Below are 22399 nucleotides of genomic sequence, written 5' to 3'. Positions count from 1 at the left end.
CCGGAGACTGGACAGTGAACAACATTTGACACTTTTAGATAGGTATAACTCTAGTCCGATTTCTGCCGGAAACTGGACAACATTTGACACCTTTAGATTGGTATAACTCTAGTCCAATTTCTGCCGGAAACTGGACAACATTTGACACCTTTAGATTGGTATAACTCTAGTCCAATTTCTGCCGGAAACTGGACAACATTTGAGACCTTTAGATTGGTTTAACTCCAGGCCGATTTCTGCCGGAAACTGGACAAAGGACATTTGACACTTTTTAGATTGGTATAAATCCAGGCCGATTTCTGCCGGAAACTGGATAGTGGACAACATTTGACACTTTTAGATTGGTATAACTCTAGTCCGATTTCTGACGGAAACTGGACAACATTTGACACCTTTGGATTGGTATAACTCCAGGCCGAATTCTGCCGGAAACTGGATAATGGATATTTAACACTTTTTAGATTGGTATAACTCTAGTCCGATTTCTGCCGGAAACTGGACAACATTTGACACTTTTAGATTGGTATAACTCAAGGTCGATTTCTACCGGAGACTGGACACTGGACATTTGACACTTTTTAGATTGGTATAACTCCAGGCCGTACTCTACTGGAAGTTGGACAATATTCAGCGTATTCTTCCCATGTGCACCCTACTGCAGTACAACACTCTGAAGTGATTGATTGAGACTGTCTGCGACGACGACCGTGTTCAACACTCCTTCCCCTCATCCAGGTGGTGACAAAAAGGTTAGCTTGCTGTTCGCTTAGAAAAGGTGGTCTGAAAAAGATGAAAAGTTTACAATTATTGACGAGAAAGCTTTGACCCTTTTATATTTTTCTAAGAAAATATTCTCTGTAAAGAAAAATGAAAAGTGCGAAACTAGACCTAGACCAGCTAAGATAAATGGTTGTTTTTATCTATTTGTTTTGGTTTCAATTTGCTGAATAGCTTGATGGAAAAAGCATTTCTCTGTAAAGAAAAAGAAAAGTGCGAAACTAGACCTAGACCACCTAAGATAAATGATTGTTTTTTATCTATTTGTTTTGGTTTCAATTTGCTGAATAGCTTGACGGAAAAAGCATTTTCAAAAGCAATGATTTTCAATTTCATGGATTAAAGAAAACATCAGTGTCCATGACCACCAAGTCATGTTGACCAGGATGACATGAGTCTTTTTATAGTTTATATATGACATATCTGTTTTTGACGTTGTTAATAGTTTATATAGGACATATCTGTTTTGACGTTGTTACCTTTTTTAGAATGATTTATTGTTAATTTATTCTCATCATTTATTTCCTTTCCTCACTGAGCTATTTTTCCCTATTCGAGCCCATGGGCTTATAGCATCTTGCTTTTCTAACTAGGGTTGTAGCTTAGCTAATAATAATAATAATAATAATAATAATAATAATAATAATAATAATAATAATAATAATAATAATAATAATAATAATAATAACATCTTTCAAGTCCCTGGAAGGGAATTTAGAAAACATTTAATTTCTATATTTTTTTTTTCATTTTTTTACACAAAACTTCATGCGATAACTTTACTTAATTCTACTTTTTTAATTTCAATTAAATTTTATGGAATTATTTTTTCAGTTTATTTTACTATTTTTAACTTCAATTAAATTGTATGGATTTCTTTGTACAACGACATTGAATGAAATACATTATTCACGACTAATGATCTGATTTGCTTCCTCATATTAATGATAATTATTGCAAGACCAGATACAGCCCTACCCCAGCCATTAACTCAGCCACACCAAAAGAAACAATGTTGACATTCACAAACACTAATTTATGTGAATCTGTTTTATCTAGATAAAAAAAGTTTTTTTTCCTAAAAGGTTCCAGTTTATTATTATTATTGTTGTTGTTGTTGTTGTTGTTGTTGTTGTTGTTGTTGTTGTTGTTTTATTATTATTATTATTATTATTATTATTATTATTATTATTATTATTATTATTATTAGCTAAGATACATTCCTAGTTGGAAAAGGAGGACGCCATAAGCTCAAGGGCTCCAACAGGGAAAATAGCTCAGTGAGCATAGCAAATAAGGTAATAAATAAACTAAATGAGAAGTAATTAACAATTAAAATAAAGTATCTTAAGAATAGTAACAACATTGAAATAGATCTTTCACATATGGTATCTTTCGATTATTAACAAAAATATACATACAATAAGATGATATATAATTAAAATGAGGTTTTCATCTGTTTTCATGGGTAGTGCTATATCCTCTGTACACTCGGGCACACTATTCTATCTTATTTCTCTTCCTCTTGTTTTGTTAAAGTTATCATAGTTGATATAGGAAATATTTATTTTAATGCTGTTACTGTTCTTACAATATTCTATTTTTCCTCGTTTCCTTTCCTCACTGGGTTACTTTCCCTGTTGGAGCCCTTGGGCTTATGGTATCCTGTTTTTCCAACTAGGGTTATAGCTTAGCAAGCAATAATAATAATAATAATAATAATAATAATAATAATAATAGTAGTAGTAGTAGTAGTAGTAGTAGTAGTAGTAGTAGTAGAAATAATAATAATAATAATATTAATAATAATAACAATAATAATAATAGTAGTAGTAGTAGAAATAATAATAATAATAATAATAATAATAATAATAACATTTTCAGTAGGAAACGCCAGAACTCACCTTACTTCCTCTGTGTTTTGGCCTGTGTCAGGGAGGGACGGTCTAACATCCGCGGAGGCCGGAGGGTAACTCATAATGGTATTAACAGTGGATGTCTTGTTATCATCGTTGTTGTTCGTTCCACCTGCAAGATATTGTTGAAGGTTAAAGGCGTCTAGTTTCAGTTCCAGCTCCATCTGAATAGATGCTCACCGGAACGTTACCCGGGCAAGCCTAGCTCCCCCAGTGTAGTCTCTACCACAGCAAAGGCCTCCCCAGTAAACAGTTTAAACTCACAGTCCCAAGATCGATCTGCTGCCATGAGAATGCTAGGCGAACACGTTACCACTGTACTAGCCACTTACGGAACTAAGGACGTCTGAGAACATCAAGAAAATTTCACGTTTCATTTAGCTATGGAAAGGGTTGTATTAGATCAATGGACACTTTTTAAAATGATTTGTAAGATTTTTTTTTTTTTTGTTTTAGTGAGGATGTGTTTGTCAGTTAAAACATTCGTGTCTCTTTCTTACACATTTTTTCCCATTCTTCATATTGATTTTATGCTATGTCTGGTTCGGTCAAAGTCTAGAGAGAATATATATATATATATATATATATATATATATATATATATATATATATATATATATATATATATACATACACACACATATATATATATATATATATATATATATATATATATATATATATATATATAGCGTGTGAGTGTGTGTATTAGGGGTTTCAGGGCGATAAAGTTATAATTCTACAGTATCCTCTAATTCTTTTAATTCAGACAAGGATCGCAGAACTATGTATCTATCTAAATGTGTTCGATTCAGAGGCTGAGAAATTTATCATAAGATTGTTATTAAATTTTTCTTTTAAACTATGATTGTGTATTACTTCATTCTGGTTTCCTCTGTCATTTTCATATATTAAAATAATTAAAGGGTACTGTAGTGTTGTAACTTGATCGCAAGGAAATCCTTCACAATTTATATATATATATATATATATATATATAATATATATATATATATATATATATATATATATATATATATATATATTTATGTATATATATATATATATGTATATATACACATATGAACATATATCACAAGCACACGTGATTTCAATTAATGTAAATATCACCCCACGAAAGGCATTTGATACCGAATTCTATCTTGGGAATATATATCCACTTAGAATTCGTTTTATGGTAACAGCTTCTGGCCGGGTGGAGATTCGAACCCCAACCTGTGGGCCGGAAACCATGCCAGCACGACTCTACCGACTGATCTAGGGTTTGGTTATACATGTCAGATTATGTAACATGCCCCAAAAAAAGTTTTAGACGAAATAAATTCAACATTTGAGGTGTTAAGTTAGGTTAATTGGTGTGACTAATTTGCTTCGTTGCTTATTCTACCTGTGTAAGAAGTACAGAATGTGACGTCACTTGCAGAACCCTGAACTAACAGTTATTAAACATTTAGAGGATAAGATCTATCAATCAACTGGTGAATGTTCTTCTCACCAAAGCGTAATCAACATTTCAGGTGTCACTACGATAATCTGTGATTAATTTAATTTGCTGTTTGTTTGTTTATGAATTGTATTTATTCGTTTATCCACGAATTCTTATTCCACCGAAATATGATTAAGGTAAAAGTTTACCGTTTTTCTCTCGATTCTTATTTCCTCACTGGGCTATTTTCCCTGTTGGAGCCCCTGGGGTTATAGCATTCAGGCATCGCATTTGTACCAACTGTGTGTCACACGATCGTACATAAATTATTTTGTATATATTATGCTTGTATCTGCGCTCTTCCCTCACACTAAAAAGAACCTGAATAATCATGTCTCCGGTTTTCCTCTGTAATATTGTCACTTTCTCGAACATGTATTTTCCTGTTGCCTTGAGGTTTTGTATATAAAGGAGAGTGTTCCTTAATAAAGTACTCAGTTGATTGCATCCTGCCTTTGAGTTCACAACCCTCTCTCGGCCCGTCACACATTACGCTCGAAGAGGTATTGGACAAAGCACATGTCTGCAATTGTCTTTTTTGCATACTTCGCATCAAAGAAATATATAAACAGGTTAAGTAGCTAGGTAAAATTATCTAAAAAAAATCCTAGAAATGAATTTTCTATTGATGATAATACGCAATATTTTAATTTAATCCTAAGGAATAAATGCGAATTAAAATGAAAGCTGCACTATACTCAATTTTTTTTTAATAAGGCGCATTTGCACTGACTCGCAGCGGTGTCTTTTAGCTCGGAAAAGTTTCCGGCTTTCTGATTGGTTAGAATTATCCTAGCCAACCAATCAGCGAGCAGGAAACTTTTCAGAGCTGAAAGGGCACCCGTGCGAGTCGGTGCAAATTTGCCTCACAAATAAGAATTGACTATAGTCAGGGCCACTCATACTAGACTGGTTTGCTTTGAGCGATCAGACCAAAGTCTGCCACCATCACCAGTCCGCACTGGCCAGCGTGGTGATGAAATGGCCAAACCCAAGACACGAATAAAGGCATGTCTGAGGCCTTTATCCTGCAGTGGCGTAGAAACGGCTGCACCTGTTATATGACGCATTGCCTCCCTGGTTATCAATATCGTCCTCGTCCCCCAACGCTACCCAATTATTCCATTGTTTTATAACTGACATATCGACCAGTGTTTAAACTTTAACATTTTCTAAAAGCTTTTTATGAATATCGTAGCGTTATTTTAAGAGGACTTGAATGCAGTTCTCTTGCTTGAGGGTACACTCAAGCACACTATTCTATCTTATTTCTCTTCCTCTTGTTTTGTTATAGTTTTTTTTTATAGTTTATATAGGAGATATTTATTTTACTCATCTTAAAATAATCTATTTTCCGTTTTTCCTTTCCTCACTGGGCTATTTTCCCTGTTGGAGCCTCTGGGCTTATAGCATCCTGCTTTTCCAACTAGGGTTGTAGCTTAGGTAATAATAATAATAATAATAATAATAATAATAATAATAATAATAATAGGTATCTGTGAAATGTTAGATTCTTGTGTAGGAGTTTTGTTTCTTATTCGAGGATTTTCACAAGATAACTGCTTTTGGAATAAGGTAGGTATTACATATTCACATACGAGTGCACATGCACACATCAAATAGAAATATGTATGTACATCCAAATGTACAAAAACTGCCATTGTAGATAGATGATAAGAAGTTAAACATATCAGAAAATCTACAGCCTCATTAGAAGCCTATGTTGTGGGCAAAATTACCTAAAATATCAGAAAATCTATAACATCATGTAGAGCCTAAGTTGTGGGCAAAAATACCTAAATTATCAGAAAATCTATAGATCTATAGCCTCATTAAAAGCCTATGTTGTGGGCAAAAAATGCCTAAAAATATCAGAAAATCTATAACATCATTAAAAGGCTATGTTGTGGGCAAAAATGCTTAAAAATATCAGAAAATCTATAACATCAGTAAAAGCCTATATTGTGGGCAAAATTACCTAAAAATATCAGAAAATCTATAACATCATGTAAAGCCTATGTTTTGGGGAAAAAATGCCAAAAATATCAGAAAATCTATAACATCATGTAAAGCCTATGTTTTGGGGAAAAAATGCCAAAAATATCAGAAAATCTATAACATCATGTAAAGCCTATGTTTTGGGGAAAAAATGCCAAAAATATCAGAAAATCTATAACATCATGTAAAGCCTATGTTTTGGGGAAAAAATGCCAAAAATATCAGAAAATCTATAACATCATGTAAAGCCTATGTTTTGGGGAAAAATGCCAAAAATATCAGAAAATCTATAATATCATTAAAAGCCTATAATGTGGGCCAAAAAATGGCCAAAAATATCAGAAAATCTATATCATTAAAAGCTTATGTTGTGAGCAAAATGCCACCTAAATGAAAACTGAAGCAATTATTTACCTCAGTTGTAATATTATTGTAATATATTGTACGAAAAGAGAGTGTGAAATAGGTCTCCTGGAGGAGGGGCGCCTGGGGGATGTCGGGGGGCCCAAAGAACCTCGAAGCCTTGGGCTGTTAGTTTAGGAAGATGAAAAAAAATGAATACTGGGCTATGCAGAAAGTTAAGATAACAATAAAAGCAAGACAAAGATTAATGGAAATTTCTTATAAATGATTTGGCTCAAATGGAGCATAGAGACATTAGTGATGAATATTTGAGGGTAAGCGATAGCCTATTCTTAGGAGGATGTTTCAGCTGATAATTTCAACACAATATCGGAGACTGGTTAGAAAATCTGGAAGACTATCTAATGTCCGGCAAGACAAAATACAAGGATGATTTATATTTTCCATAGCATAATACGAACATAGAAGAACAAATTAACATTAATCATTCAGTTTCTTATTTCTGGCCTCCTGAATCCCACAGGCGACAGCCAGATTGCTCACTTTACAGGCCAGACTCGCACAACTCATATTGACCCTCGCCTTTTCTCGTTTCTTTCGGGTTCTTTTTTTCGGGTTCGGTTTATAAAATAAAACAGCAGAATTTGCTATCGTTCAACATATCTAACCTTGTGCCCGATGGCATTTCGGAGCTCTCCTCTTGTAGCGTACCTGGCCGGGCGATCTACGGTAGACATCTTTGCCACAGATGGCGTCCAGGTTGTGCCTAAGCCTGGCCCGACATAGTGCCAGCCTCTCTTCACTCCACGCTGCTTCCCACTCGCTAACCGTCCTAGAATTATATCAGGAAGTTTTTAAGAAGAATTGATAATAAAGAAATGATTAAATGAAGCTTTTTAGCAAAAAATAACATCTTCGAATACAAGTCTGGATTATACAGAAAAAAATGTATAGCATAGTGAACATTTTGTCCACGATTAAGCAAAAACTGTTACTCTTCAAAGAAAAAAAAAGAAAAAAAAATTGTTTTGAGGCTTGTAAGATAATCCTATGGAACATTGGCACCAAAGATATTCAATTCCAAAGTCAATCTCAGGAATTTTCTAAAACTTGTTCCATTAGTAAATAATATTTACAGTATACGAAGCTGTGATGCCCTTTAAATTACTGTAGGCTATACTTGAAAATTAGCATTAAATACGATAAAGGCCTGGCAACATTCTATCCAGGATTTTTACCGTTTTGAAAACGGATATATTGACGTAATGGAGGGATATTACGGTCACTAACCACTAGAATATAAGAACAAAGTATGGTAAAAATTACGGTCGCCTGTATTTTACTGAAATACGGCTGAGAACAGTATATTTTTACGGAGAATTTCCGATTAAAATTACGGTTTTTTTAACAGTGTATAGTGATTAAATCTCCTCTAAGAACTACAAATAATGCAAAAGTCGCAGGATATGAAGGGATACCACTTCAGTTTGATAAATTACCGTAAGCTAAAGTGACATTATCTCTTAGAAGAGCTATAAATTTCGCTAGTCATACTCCCCGAAAATCTATAAATTTCGCAAAAGTCATACTCTCCGAAGAGCTATAAATTTCGCAAAAGTCATACTCCCCAAAAATCTATAGATTTTGCAAAAGTCATACTCCCCAAAAATCTATAAATTTCGCAAAAGTCATATTCCCCGAAAATCTATAAATTTCGCAAAAGTCATACTCCCCAAAAATCTATAGATTTTGCAAAAGTCATACTCTCCGAAGAGCTATAAATTTCGCAAAAGTCATACTCCCCAAAAATCTATAAATTTCGCAAAAGTCATATTCCCCGAAAATCTATAAATTTCGCAAAAGTCATACTCTCCGAAGACCTATTAATTTCGCTAAAGTCATATTCCCCGAAAATCTATAAATTTCGCAAAAGTCATACTCTCCGAAGAGCTATAAATTTCGCAAAAGTCATACTCTCTGAAGACGTATAAATTTCGCAAAAGTCATACTCCCCGAAAATCTATAAGTTTCGCAAAAGTCATACTCTCCAAAGACCTATAAATTTCGCTAAAGTCATATTCCCCGAAAATCTATAAATTTCGCAAAAGTCAAACTCCCCGAAAATCTATAAATTTCGCAAAAGTCAAACTCCCCGAAAATCTATAAATTTCGCAAAAGTCATACTCTCCGAAGAGCTATGAATTTTGCAAAAGTCATAGAATATCCCCTCAGTTTTCCTGACTTTCTCTTCTAAGACCACTTGCCTGCTGTCGATGCGCTGCAAGAGGTTCTGGTCGAAAGCCGACGTCGATGATATGAGAGTCACAGTTGCCGCCAACACCAACACGACCTGTTTCGAAACAGAGAGAAGAAGAAGCTAGTCAAAACTCAAAGAGCTATGGAAAGAAATGTAGGAATAGCACTAAGAGACAGAAAAAAGAGCTTTATGGATACGAGAGCAAATTAAAGTAGAGGATATTTTAACATGTAAGAATAAGGAATGGACTTGCGCAGGGTATATAATGAGATTGTAAGAGAGACAGGGGAAGGAAGAGAACACGATGGACTGACGAGCTAAGAAAATCTGAGGGTATAGGAAGATCATAAACAGAAACGAGTAGAACATATTTGAGGCCTTGTCCTGGTGTGGACAGTTACTTGTTGATGATGATGGTGATTATATATATATACATATATATATATATATATATATATATATATATATATATATATATATATAAATGTATGTATGTATATATATATATATATATATATATATATATATATATATATATATATATATATATATATATTTAGATATAGGCCTACACAAACATTATCAAAACTATAATTCAGTCACGTGGAATGATCTTCCTAATCGGGTAGTTGAACCGGTGGAATTTCAAAGATTCAAACTTGCAGAAAATGTTTTTATGTAGAACTGGCTGACATAAGTCTTTTTATAGTTTATATATGAAATATATGTTTTAATGTTGTTACTTTTTTTAAATATTTTATTTTAATTGTTCATTACTTCTCATATCGTTTATTTATTTCCTTATTTCCTTTCCTCACTAGGCTATTTCTCCCTGTTGGAGCCCTTGGGCTTATAGTATCTTGCTTTTCCGACGAGGGTTGTAGATTAGCTAGTAATAATAATAATAATAATAACAATGACAATAACAATAACGATGACAATGACTATGATGATGATGATAATAATAATAATAATAATAATAATAATAATAATAATAATAATAATAATAATAATAATAATAATATATCGCTATCTATAGTAGCTCATCTATTTATCAAATGCGGTGAAGGATCGGGATTGTGATAAGTGAGGAAAACTGATAAGTAACAAGACGTGATAAGTGAACAAAGTTGATAAGGAACTACAATCTGATAAGTAACAATATCTGAAAAGTATCCAAATCTGATAAGGAACAAAAAGTGACAAGTAACAGAAATTGACAATGACCAAAATCTGATAAGCTAATTTTTTTTTTCAGTAACAAATACCACATCAGTATTACCTATGCTAGTGTACGCGACCCGTCAAAATATCGGCTATATATTTAGATATGCACACAAACGCAACCTCCTCTCATCAGGGTATGACTACTCCCCTCCCCTTACTTGGAGAACGGGTAGAGCTGAGCATGACCGGAAAGAATATATATGTAAATATATATATATATATATATATATATATATATATATATATATGTATATATATATATATGTATATACATATATATTATATTGACCGGGATATATATATATATATATATATATATATATATATATATATGCATATATATATACATATATATATATATATATATATATATGTATGTATAATATATTGACCGGAATATATATATATATATATATATATATATATATATATATATATATATATATATATATATATATATATATATATATATATATAGCCAGACACTTGCTCTTTATCACATAGAGAAGATTCCATAACCAACAACAATTCCTAATATTTTTGGATTAAACTAAATTAAACTGAACCGTTACTTTTATCAAAAGAGCTTTCAATGGATCTCAATATATTTAAACAATGTTTAAGTCCATGTCATGAAATTAATTTTTTTTCCAATTGAAGCTCAGTGACATTATAGCGACACGCAATCTGTTGGTCTAGTATTCAAGCTCAGGCTGATAGATTTCAAAGGGGAAATAAGGACCTTACTGACCCTGCTTATAAGAAATGGGGTTTTTGAAGCCCCAGTGGTATATCCCATGTGTCTTCCTTGCCCATTTCCTGGTCTCCCTTGGTCCTAGCTGGGTGAGGAGGGAACCAAGTGCTAAAAGTTATTTGCTTATGAGATTACAGTAAAATTCAGGAAATGAAAAAAAAAAATAATAAATAAATAAAAAAAAAACACTTAGGTTATAGGTCTGATGTGCACCGTGATTGTTTCAACCCTATCCGAAAATTGTTCAATACCCCAAAAATATATATTCTTAATCTTACATATCTTAAGATTTAATGGAAAAACTACATTTTACATTATATGGTTTAATGCCATGGTAATTCGGTGGAACGCTTCCAGAACTTACGGAAAAATCATTCCGTTCTTCAGCTGTTTTCCCTCATGTCTCTTCCCTCTGCCGCTCATGAGTAGAATTTAAATCAAATATTTCATACAACAGAATTGATCCAGAAATTGTTAATGCTCAATGCTCCTCCCCTATCAATCCCTCTGTGATCTATCCTGCTTTCCTAATCAAAATTTAGACATAAGATTTCGTTGATAATTGTATTTATATATTCAATAGTGTATAATATTATCTTTCGTATCTAATAAAATCGTTTCTCTTACTACCACCTCATCGGACATTATCTCACAAAGACTAAAAGGTAAACAGTTCTTGTCAAAGTTCCAGTGATGTTTTACTATTTTTTACAACTCAGTGTTGTAGTATTATCTTGCAATATTCTAAGGCTCTCCTGTTATTCTTTTCGATGGAGAGAGAGAGAGAGAGAGAGAGAGAGAGAGAGAGAGAGAGAGAGAGAGAGAGAGAGAGAGAGAGAGAGAGAGAGAGAGAGACTAAAAGGTAAACAGTTCTTGTCAAAGTTCCAGCGACGTTTTACTGTTTTTTACAACTCGGTATTGTAGTATTAATTTGTAATTTCCTAAGGCTTCCCTTTTATTCTTTTCGATGGAGAGAGAGAGAGAGAGAGAGAGAGAGAGAGAGAGAGAGAGAGAGAGAGAGAGAGAGAGAGAGAGAGAGAGAGAGAGAACTAAAAGGTAAACAGCTCTTGTCAAAGTCCCAGTAATGTTTTACTATTTTTTACAACTCGGTATTGTTTTCCTAAGGCTTCCCTTTTATTCTTTTCAATGGAGAGAGAGAGAGAGAGAGAGAGAGAGAGAGAGAGAGAGAGAGAGAGAGAGAGAGAGAGAGAGAGATCCATTAGTATACGTAAGCTGATTCGTAGCTAAAACCTGCCTTCGTCCCATCCAAGTAAAGATAATCCTCTATTTTGATCTCCATTATTATGTTGTGTCCTCGAAGATATCTACTTTAAAAGTCCCCATCAAAGACATTTTTTTTACTCTCCCTACCCCTCCTCTAACCACCCATCTATCCCTCTAACTCTATTTTTTGCCTCCAGTCAGTGTGGGCGTGGGTTGGAAAATACTATTCGGGCTCTTGATGGGCGGAGGGGAGTATGGGGAACTTCCGTCGGAGCCAGAAGGATCTCCTGGCTCTAAGAGATTGGTAGGACTCATTCAAATACCGCTTAGGGAGGCATCGTCTTCGCCACGTAAAGGGTCTTGTGGGAAGGAAGCAAGGACATTTCCATACATACGTTTATACAACGTTCTTTTGTTATTGCAAGCGCCTTGGGTTAGAGATCTCTTGCTTGAGGGTACACTCGGGCACACTATTCTATCTTGTTTCTCTTCCTCTTGTTATTTATAAGTTTTTATAGTTTATATATGAAAGATTTATTCTAATGTTGTTATTGTTCTTAAACTTCACTCGTAGTTTTTCCTTATCTCCTTTCCTCACTGGGCTATTTTCCCTGATGGAGCCCTTGTGCTTATAGTATCCTGCTTTTCCAATTAGGGTTGCAGCTTAGCAAGTGATAATAATAATAATAATAATAATAATAATAATAATAATAATATCAGAGGTTTGTTTTTGTTTACGTTTCTCGACATATGTGCGGCATTGTGGGAAATTTTGTATTGATTGCAGTAGCCCTGTGCTTTAAGCAGATTGCAGTGCGTTGTAATTTTACATCAATATTCGTGATTTGCATATAAAAATAATGCATTTTATCCAATTTGAGAGGAAAATAAACTTTGACTTCTGTTTCCATTAAAGAATTTTGCAATTTTGCAACAATACTGTACTAAGGGAAAAATGCATTTCAGCTATGTAGTCCTGAACAAGTAATTTTGTATATAGAGAATGGCAGCCCTTTGCGTCTTTAATGGATGATAGATTAAAAATTGACTTTGACCGTTTTTCGTTTTTAAAGAATTTTGCAATATTTAAAACATTTCGGTACTGAGGGAAATATCGATGTATTTCAATTATGTGGTCCTAGATATGTACAAAGTAATTTTATATTTAGAGAAGGTATTCCTTTGCGTCTAAAATAGATAATAACGAATCTTAAGTAAATGTATAGGAGATCTTTGTAATGGCCTTTCTTCTCTGTAGTACTCTAAGCTATCATATCCCCCTAGGGTGATTATGCTTTTAGTCTCGTTGAAAGTGCAAAGACTACATCTCTTTATCGTGATATTTTTCTAGCCAGCAAACATGTGAGATTCAAGGTTTGGGAAATAATTTACCAGCCACAGGCTTTAATGCCTATTGATTTGGTGTGAGTTACATTTAGTTTAAAGGCCACTCATGAATGGTAAAGGCAGGAGTCAGGGCATTGCTCTATCTAGCAGAAAAATGTCCCAGCTAGCAGGACAATGCCCTAGAGACTAATCATATATCCATTTGATAAGCACCCAAGCCCCTCTCCACCCAAGCTAGGGCAAAGGAGGGCCAGGCAATTGCTGTGAAAGACTCGGCAGGTAGACCTATACGCTCACCCCAAAACCCCCATGCTTAGCTCATAAGGATGGTGAGGTTGCAGGGACAAAAGAAACTAACAAGTTTTAGCGGGACTCGATCTCGACCTCCTGTCCAGCAGAGCGCCAGGCAGGGACGTTTCCAATAGGCCACCACAAACCAGCTACACGAAATACCAAAGACATCTTTTAGAAAACAGTATTATTTCATCATTCAGGTTTTTCTTTAATATAAAAAGATGGGATAATACTAAAAGAGGTACTTAACCCCGATAAACCTATAGCCATTCATTGAGACATAAGTCACTGATCTCAGGCAGGGAAATGGAGTACTCTGTACCAACCGTGTATCACACTATCGTACATAGTTCATTTTGTGTATATATTATGCTTGTATCTTCACTCTCCCCTCGCACTAAAAAGAACCTGAAAAAACATATCTGTTTTTCTCATCGGTAACGGTGTTGATTTTGAACATGAAATTTCCTGTTGAATTAAGCTTTTGTATATAAAGGAGAGTGTTCTATACTAAACTCACTCAGTTGCTTTCATCCTGTCTTTGAGTCAGAACCTTCTCTCGGCCCCTCACAACACCTGTCTCAGAATGTGACTAAAGATTAACACATAAATAAATTTAGATTTTATGAGAGATTGGTTGATAATTCTGATATCAACTATTCAAATGAAATTGACAGTCGCAGAATTAGTGGAAATTAACTTTACAGTACTCCATTATCTCCTAATGATAACTTCAGAACTAAATTATCTGGAATATAGGATTTCCGTGACGAGACATGATTTCCAGTTTTCCAGTTTTCATAGATATAGCTGGAATCACATAAGAAAACGTTTTATCATCATCCAGTTTTCCAGTTTTCATAGACAGCTGGAATCACATAAGAAAACGTTTTATCATCATCCAGTTTTCCAGTTTTCATAGACAGCTGGAATCACATAAGAAAACGTTTTATCATCATCCAGTTTTCCAGTTTTCATAGACAGCTGGAATCACATAAGAAAACGTTTTATCATCATCCAGTTTTCCAGTTTTCATAGACAGCTGGAATCACATAAGAAAACGTTTTATCATCATCCAGTTTTCCAGTTTTCATAGACAGCTGGAATCACATAAGAAAACATTTTATCATCATTACTATCATTAGTAGCTAAGCTACAACACTAGCTGGAAAAGCAGGATGTTATAAGCCCAAGAGCTTCAACTGGGAAAATATCCCAGTGAGGAAAGGAAAGAAGGAAAAAATTATAATGTGCCTGAGTGTATCCTCAAGCAAGAGCTCTATGCCCAAGACAGTGGAAAACCATGGTACAGAGGCTATGGCACTACCCAAGACTAGAGAACAATGGTTTGATTTTGGAATGTCCTTCACCTAGACGAGGTGCATACAATAGCTAAAGATTTTTTTATGAATCTTTTCATCTACAACTTTTGAATTTTGTTGGGGTGCCTAAGTGGTACCGTGGCTTTAAACGTTGAGGTTATAGCAATGACCCTTTCTTTACAAACAGTACTGAGTGGAGAAAGCAATAATTTGTTATTTTCGATAATACATACACACAGATATACAGAATATATGTATATATATATATATATGCACACATATATATGCATATATATATATATATATATATATACACACACACACACATATATATATATATATATATATATATATATATATATATATATATATATATATCTATATATATATATATAATCACAAACATGAACAATGGGCAATTTGAATGGGAAATTTTAACTTTTCTCATATAACAGTATATTGTTAATTCTCTTATCGTTATTCTATTATATTAGGAGGTAGGGAATAATAATAATAATAATAATAATAATAATAATAATAATAATAATAATAATAATAATAATAATGAAGAAGACGACAAAGATTGTGTAAATTTTATGAATAAATACAAAGGATATGTTAAAGCGATCATTGATTTTAATTAAACTCTTTTTCTATTTTTATCTAACTTACAAATGCTATTAAGAGTACTTTCATTGTAAGAATATTTAAAAGAAATTATTGAAAATTCCATATTTTTAAATATACCTTTCAAATATACTCAGACACTTTATATAGATATATCTACTTTTAGGTATATAACAGGTATTACATAGGCAGTGAAATCCATTAAGCCCTTTCACTGCCATTATACTCAATTTTTTTTAATGAGGCGCATATGCAATGACTCGCAGCGGTGCCCTTTTAGCTCGGAAAAGTTTCCTGCTACCTGATTGTTTAGAATTATCTCGTCCAACCAATCAACGATCAGGAAGCTTTTCCGAGCTAAAAGGGTATCCTTGCGAGTCGGTGCATATCTGCCTCACTGAAAAGAATTTACTATAAGTAAGGCTTTTGTGGTCTTGAAATAATTTGTTACGTCAGAAGCTTTGCTGAAGTCACCATTGGCAGTGAAAGGGTTAAACTATCAGTCTCCATGAGTAACCCCAAGTAATTCAATACCTCTCATGTGATACACAATGCAGTATCATCCCAAGTATCAAAATGACACAAGCCCTAACTAGAGGGGCACTCAGTAGAGCGCAGACCTCCGTCGTGGCAGCTTATTTCTTGACCTTGACCTTTTACCTTAACATGTATTAACTGGCGTGGATATTCATACTCTCAAATATAAACCAAGTTTTAAGTCTATGTGACAGCGATGTCCAAACTTATGGCTGATTACGTGGATTGGACAATTTGCTTGACTGTGACCTTGACCTTCCCAAATTTAATCATTTCAAGTTTTTTACATAACAGTTAATCCCTGCAAGTTTCATGACTCTACGATTAAAATTGTGGCCAGGAAGCTGTTCACAAACAAACAAACATACACACACACACAGAAACAAACACACAAACCAGGGGGAAAACATAACCTCCTTCCAACTTCGTTGGCGAAGGTAACAAATAAAAATAAATTTATCTTAATTTAAGTACTTGACGTAGGTACGACGTGAACTGCAAAACCACTTAAATTTTTACCACATTTTGGGAACATGTCCTGTTTGGATTGTTTCGCCATCTTTTTTTTTTTTTCTTATTTACAGGCAGGCCTTGTTTTAACATTACAAAGAAAACATAAGTTATAGAGAATTATCCTTTTCTTTACGATAATTCGATTCAAACTACAGTTTCTAAAATGATCTTCAAGTAGAAGTTGCGCAATTATCAATAAGTAAACGCATTTACTTCTTCCCATGAAATTGTAGCTACGCACTTGTATGTACCGTTGTTTGAAAAAGTGAACTGAAACTGATATATGAATGAGTTAATCGATAAACATATCGATGGAAAATTGAAATATTAAAAAAATTTATTATGAAATAAAAGAATGAATGAATAAATAGGTAGCTAAGTAAAATATAGGTAAATTAGTGAATGGTTGAATATTAGATAGATAAATTATTATATAAACTATTAAGGAGAAAAAGAATAGATTTTTTGAAAAGTTTCATTAATGAATTCAAATATTTACTAATTATTCCAATCGCAAAGGGAAGCCTCCGAACTACGAAATCGAGAAAAATATATATTTTCTCATTCTTATGACAAACCCCGGAAAAAATGGACAACTGAAAGCCTTAATTAGAGAAGGGTCTAAACAGAAAAAAGTAACAGGCAGAAAAAAATATCATTGGATCTAACCTCGTCGGAAGTGAAAACTCAGATCCTGTGAGGAAAAAAAAAAGTTTTCGGAATAGAGAAAAGCAAGTATAGAGATCCACAATCTATTTGGGGTATTTCTAATGAACCAAATAGCAAATAAATGACCATGCGCTAATGTTGTCAATGTTGCGTATTACACTGTTGAAAATTTACCGTAAAAAACGGTAAAAATCTTGGGATAATTGTTGCCAAGCACTTACCGTTTTAAAAACGAATATATTGACGTAAAGGAGTGATATTACGGTCAACAAACCGTTAAATATAATAACAAAGTAGGGTAAAATTACGGTCGCCTGTATTTTACAGAAACACGGCTGAGAACTATATTTTTACGGAGAATTTGCGATTAAAATTGCGGGTTTTTTTTAATAAGGTATCCAAAACGTATTGTTGTATAATCATTGAATATCTTTTATTGCTTTACATACAACCCCTTTACGGGCAAGAGCCCGTGTCTTACACAAGGTAAGGCAATCTACACAGACAGACAGACATACAACCCCACTGGCCATATTTCCTTAAAATGGATATTACTAATGTCTATATACTAATCATCTCTTCACACATTTTGGAATCGCTCCCCGATAAAATTCTCGAATACTTAGAGGAAATAAATGAAGTTTCTCTTCCTCAAACTCTGGAATTGAAAAGATACAGCACCACTCAATGAGGTCATTTCTTCACATACAAAGTAGCAAATACACGGAACATACTTCCGGTGGATGTAGTAAACAGTAACACAGTAAACGAATTCAAGAATAAGTTAGACAGGATCATAAAAACTCTCTAAACGTTTAAAAAAATTGATTTACCCAAGAGCAAATGGAGTCTCCGCGGGTGGACTAAAATGAATTTGAGACATCCAAAATCCTTGTAATTCTCTCTCTCTCTCTCTCTCTCTCTCTCTCTCTCTCTCTCTCTCTCTCTCTCTCTCTCTCTCAATATGAACAGTAACACGGGGAAAGAATTCAAGAATAAGTCAGGCAAGATCATAAAAACTCTCTAAACGTTTAAACTAAGTCGCTTTACCCAAGAGCAAATAGTCTCCGCGGATGGACTGAACAGTCTTTGAGACATGTAAAATCCTTGTAACTCCTAGTAGCTCTTCCTCCTTCCATGATAGGACTCGAACCCACGCACGGTAAAGGGAAAAATAGGAAAATTATATAAAAGGAAAAATGGTTTCCTCATCTATTTCCTTTTCGGATTCGAGTTTAACAGTATATCTTGTGCTTGCGATATTGCTAAATTGCAAGAAAATAGCATTTTCTTGCAATTGCTCTCATAATTTGGTGATTACAAGGGCAAAATACTATATTTTCCCATCTGAGCAAAATTAAATTTCCGAAAAGATTTTTTTTGCTTGCAAAAATCGCTGTATTGCTAGCAAATTGCAATACATGGCAATTTTGTATGTTTTTTAGTCCTTAGCAATGCATTAAGCTCCATTTCGAGTCCAAAAATAAAAATAACACCATGGCTATTGTAAAGTCTTATTGAATAAGCAAAAACTATTTCAAAATCCCCAACAAATACTAAACTTTCACGAAGAAACTCAACTCACCATATCCTTTTTCATCAGTGAAGATTTCCCCCCGGATGGAAGTCGCCGTCAAACCACTCCTCCCAAAGGGCGCGCTCCTCGTCTTGAAAGCTAGGGCCTCGTTTACTCGACCGCCCCGCTCCTTCTTCCGTTATCAGCAGCCCTCCAGTTCCGCCAGCTTCCCCCTCGAGGCTTTGACACTGGAATGAAGTCTTAAGTAAAAGCGTAGCACGACTCAAGCAACAAGGCTCCTCTCTCTCGTCCCACACGCCTTTTCCAGCATCGCCTCTCCCCATTGGCTGAAAGAATATCCCATTCATTCCGACCCTCCCATTGGCTAAACCTCTTGTCTCAGGTGTTGGGAGTTCGTAATCCCTCCGTGAGTGTTGATATTAACTATGGTTGAGGTTTCTTCTGAGCTGTGTGATAAAAACACTTTCGGGAGATTTTAAGAGATAATTATGGCTATCTTTACTGCGGAGTAAATTCTCTTCAAAATCGAGGTTGCAGAGAATAATTCATTTTCCCTGTTGGAGCCCCTGGGCGAATAGCATCCTGCTTTTTCCAAATACTGTTGTAGCTTAGCAAGTAATAATAATAATAATAATAATAATAATAATAATAATAATAATAATAATAATAATAATAATAATAATAATAATAATAATAATAATAGGACACTGTCTTGGGCGTTCTATTGCTTTGAATGTAAGGTTCATGAGGATATTTTCTTGTAAAGACTTACATGAAAATAAAATAGATTAACATAGTACTGTATGTGAGTTCGTGACTCATCTCAATACATAGACTAATACAATCGCATTTCTTTTAGTTTTACCCGACTTATTAATTTATAAATGAAGTTTAGCTGTGGTGTCTTACAATAAATTCGTTGTGGCTAAAAGTCCAGTGCTAATGATTATAATGATGATAAGGTTATTATTATTATTATTATTATTATTATTATTATTATTATTATTAACCCCGTCATCCTTAGTAATGTTATTATGAATATTTTTATGATTATTATCACAATGATAAATTCATTGATATATTAATGAATTACAATCCTTATTACACGACAAAAAACTTGAAAAATGGCGCATGTGAAACTTCCAGAATATGGCATAAATTAAACAAGAGCAAGAGACGATATGGAACTACACTGAGAATCAGACTTTTATTATCAACTTCTCAAAGACAAGATTCTAAAAAAGTGATCTTTGCATTAAGGGATTCTCAAGTAGATAATTCCAGAATTATGCCTTTTTTAAGCTTTTACAATGCAATCAAATATTTTTCTCTAAATGAGTTGAGTGCTGCACTCTAATTGTTCAGTGGCCACTTTCCTCTTGGTAAGGACAGAAGAGACTTTTTAGCTATGGTAAGCAGCTCTTCTAGGAGAAAGACACTCCAAAATCAAACCATTGCTCTCTGGTCTTGGTTATTACTATAGCCTCTGTGCTATGGCCTTCGGCTGTCTTGGGTTAGAATTCTTTTGCTTGAGGGTACACCCGGGCACACTATTTTATCTTATTTCTCTTCCTCTTATGTTGTTACAGTTTATATAGTTTATATAGTTTATTTTGATGTTACTGTTCTTAAAATATTTTATTTTTCCCTAGTTTCATTTCCTCACTGGGCTATTTTCCCTTTTGGAGCCCCTGGGCTTATAGCATCTTCCTTTCCCACTACGTTTGTAGCTTAGCAAGTAATAATAATAATAATAATAATAATAATAATGATAATAATAATAATAATAATAATAATAATAATAATAATAATAATAATAATAATAATAATAATAATAAATGAAAATATTATTGCTGTGGTTTTCAAAAATTAGAGTCAATATTTACTTTTTAGATGTTGGTATTAATGAAAGAAAATCCCTTAATTAATGTAGGATCCTCAAGATGATTCTAATGATGAGCTACGTGTTTACGTTTGTAATGATCTCATTAAATAATATATTTTAAAAATTAGAATCATTAATTACTTTCAAAAGTTTGTTGATTAACAAATATGACAAATTGAATAAAAATTATTCTGATAAGAATTTCCTTATGGTAACAATGCTTAAAATTATAATTCTTTATATAACAGAACAGTGTCAGCCCATTAATTTCCAGTATATTATTATTATTATTGTTATTATTATTATTATTATTATTATTATTATTATTATTACTAAGCTACAACCCTAGTTGGAAAAGCAGAATACTATAAGCCCAAGGGGCTCCAGCAGGGAAAATAGCCCAGTGAGGAAAGGAAACAATGAAAAAAAAAAATATTTCAAGAACAGTAACATTAAAATTAATATCTACTACATGAACTATAAAAACTAACAAAACAAGAGGAAGAGAAATAAGATAGAATAGTGTGCCCGAGTGTACCCTCAAGGAAGAGAACCCACAGAACAGATAGCAGTCTCCGTAGAGTATTATTTTCTGTAAGCAGACTAGTTGTCTGGCAAAATTTCTACTTCTTCTAAGTGACTCATTAGTTGTTGAAGAATTGCAAGTTCTGGCACTTTTGAAATAAAGGACAAATTCGAAATAGGTCTATACGAGCTTAATTCCTGGCAAGCATACACAATGGTATTCATATACATACCTGTGATATCTATACCCAGTTCCACATCGAAGCAACAATGAAAATTTTACATTTTCCCCATCACGTGATTGCAGTGCCATCTGTTGGTATAGAAAGAAGATATTGTATTAATCAAATATATTAAAAGTACAGCGAGCAGTGGTCTGTACATTAAGAATTCGATATCATTATTAGTATAGGATACAGTATTCCAGACGTTTTATTCCAGCTGCAACCAGATTGTGGAATGATCTCCCTAATCTGGCAGTTGAATCGGTGCAACTTCAGAAGTACAAACTCGCAGTACAGGTTTCCACAAGTCCCTCTTTATATTCTTATATATGAAAGATAAATTTATCGTTAGTACTGATCTTAAATATTTTATATTTTCATTCATTACTTCTTGTACAGTTTATTTATTTCATTATTTACTTTTCTCATTGGGATACTTTTGGAACCCTTGTGTTTATAGCATCTTGCTCTTCCGTCTAGGGTTTTAGCTTGGCTGATAATAATAATAATAATAATAATAATAATAATAATAATAATAATAATAATAATAATAATAATAATAATAATAAATAATAAACAACAATTAATAGATAATAAATAATAATAATAATAATAATAATAATAATAATAATAATAATAATAATAAAAAGAAGAAGAAGAAGAAGACGAAGAAATCGTGTAGAAATCACGAAAGCTGACACGTGATAAGCATAAAATTGTATTAGAGTCACGACAGAAATTGAAAAGACTTAATTTGAGTTATTACTTTCGTCTTATTAGTGATATCGATGGACTCTAATCAAGTCTTTTCACTCTTCCTTTCTTAGACCTACTTAGATAAATCGAATGAAACCACTTCAAAAGGATTAAATTTCAAATATCAATAAAAGTGAAGA

At 33.4% G+C, this 22399-nt stretch overlaps 1 protein-coding gene across 2 annotated transcripts; it reads right to left on the bottom strand.

The window, feature by feature from the left end:
* Window positions 1-21594, bottom strand: Ilp7 (Insulin-like peptide 7). 2 transcript variants are annotated; one of them, XM_068346909.1, is made up of 6 exons: window positions 21513-21594; window positions 18918-19096; window positions 8826-8911; window positions 7230-7393; window positions 2682-2805; window positions 1-780 (listed from the first exon to the last, which is right to left on the bottom strand). In XM_068346909.1, exons 2-6 carry the CDS (start codon window positions 18930-18932, stop codon window positions 579-581), a joined length of 591 nt encoding a protein of 196 aa, XP_068203010.1. In that variant the 5' UTR covers window positions 18933-19096; window positions 21513-21594; the 3' UTR covers window positions 1-578. The 2 variants fall into 2 exon arrangements, with proteins under 2 accessions (XP_068203010.1, XP_068203011.1); XM_068346910.1 differs by lacking the exon at window positions 21513-21594 and having other exon boundaries at window positions 18918-19126.
* Window positions 21595-22399: the final 805 nt, after the last annotated feature.

Source organism: Palaemon carinicauda, chromosome 23 (assembly GCF_036898095.1).
Source record: "Palaemon carinicauda isolate YSFRI2023 chromosome 23, ASM3689809v2, whole genome shotgun sequence".
NCBI lineage: Eukaryota > Metazoa > Arthropoda > Malacostraca > Decapoda > Palaemonidae > Palaemon > Palaemon carinicauda.
The sequence above is the reverse complement of the archived record's forward strand: the minus strand, read 5'-3'. Positions and strand labels throughout refer to the sequence as shown.

Excerpts from the sequence above, each read along its gene's own strand:
- Ilp7 (XM_068346909.1), bottom strand. Across the intron at positions 7,394-8,825 it reads TTGCAGCGCATCGACAGCAG|GACGGTTAGCGAGTGGGAAG; the intron begins GCAAGTGGTCTT and ends ATATAATTCTAG. Across the intron at positions 2,806-7,229 it reads GAAATGCCATCGGGCACAAG|GTGGAACGAACAACAACGAT; the intron begins GTTAGATATGTT and ends AATATCTTGCAG.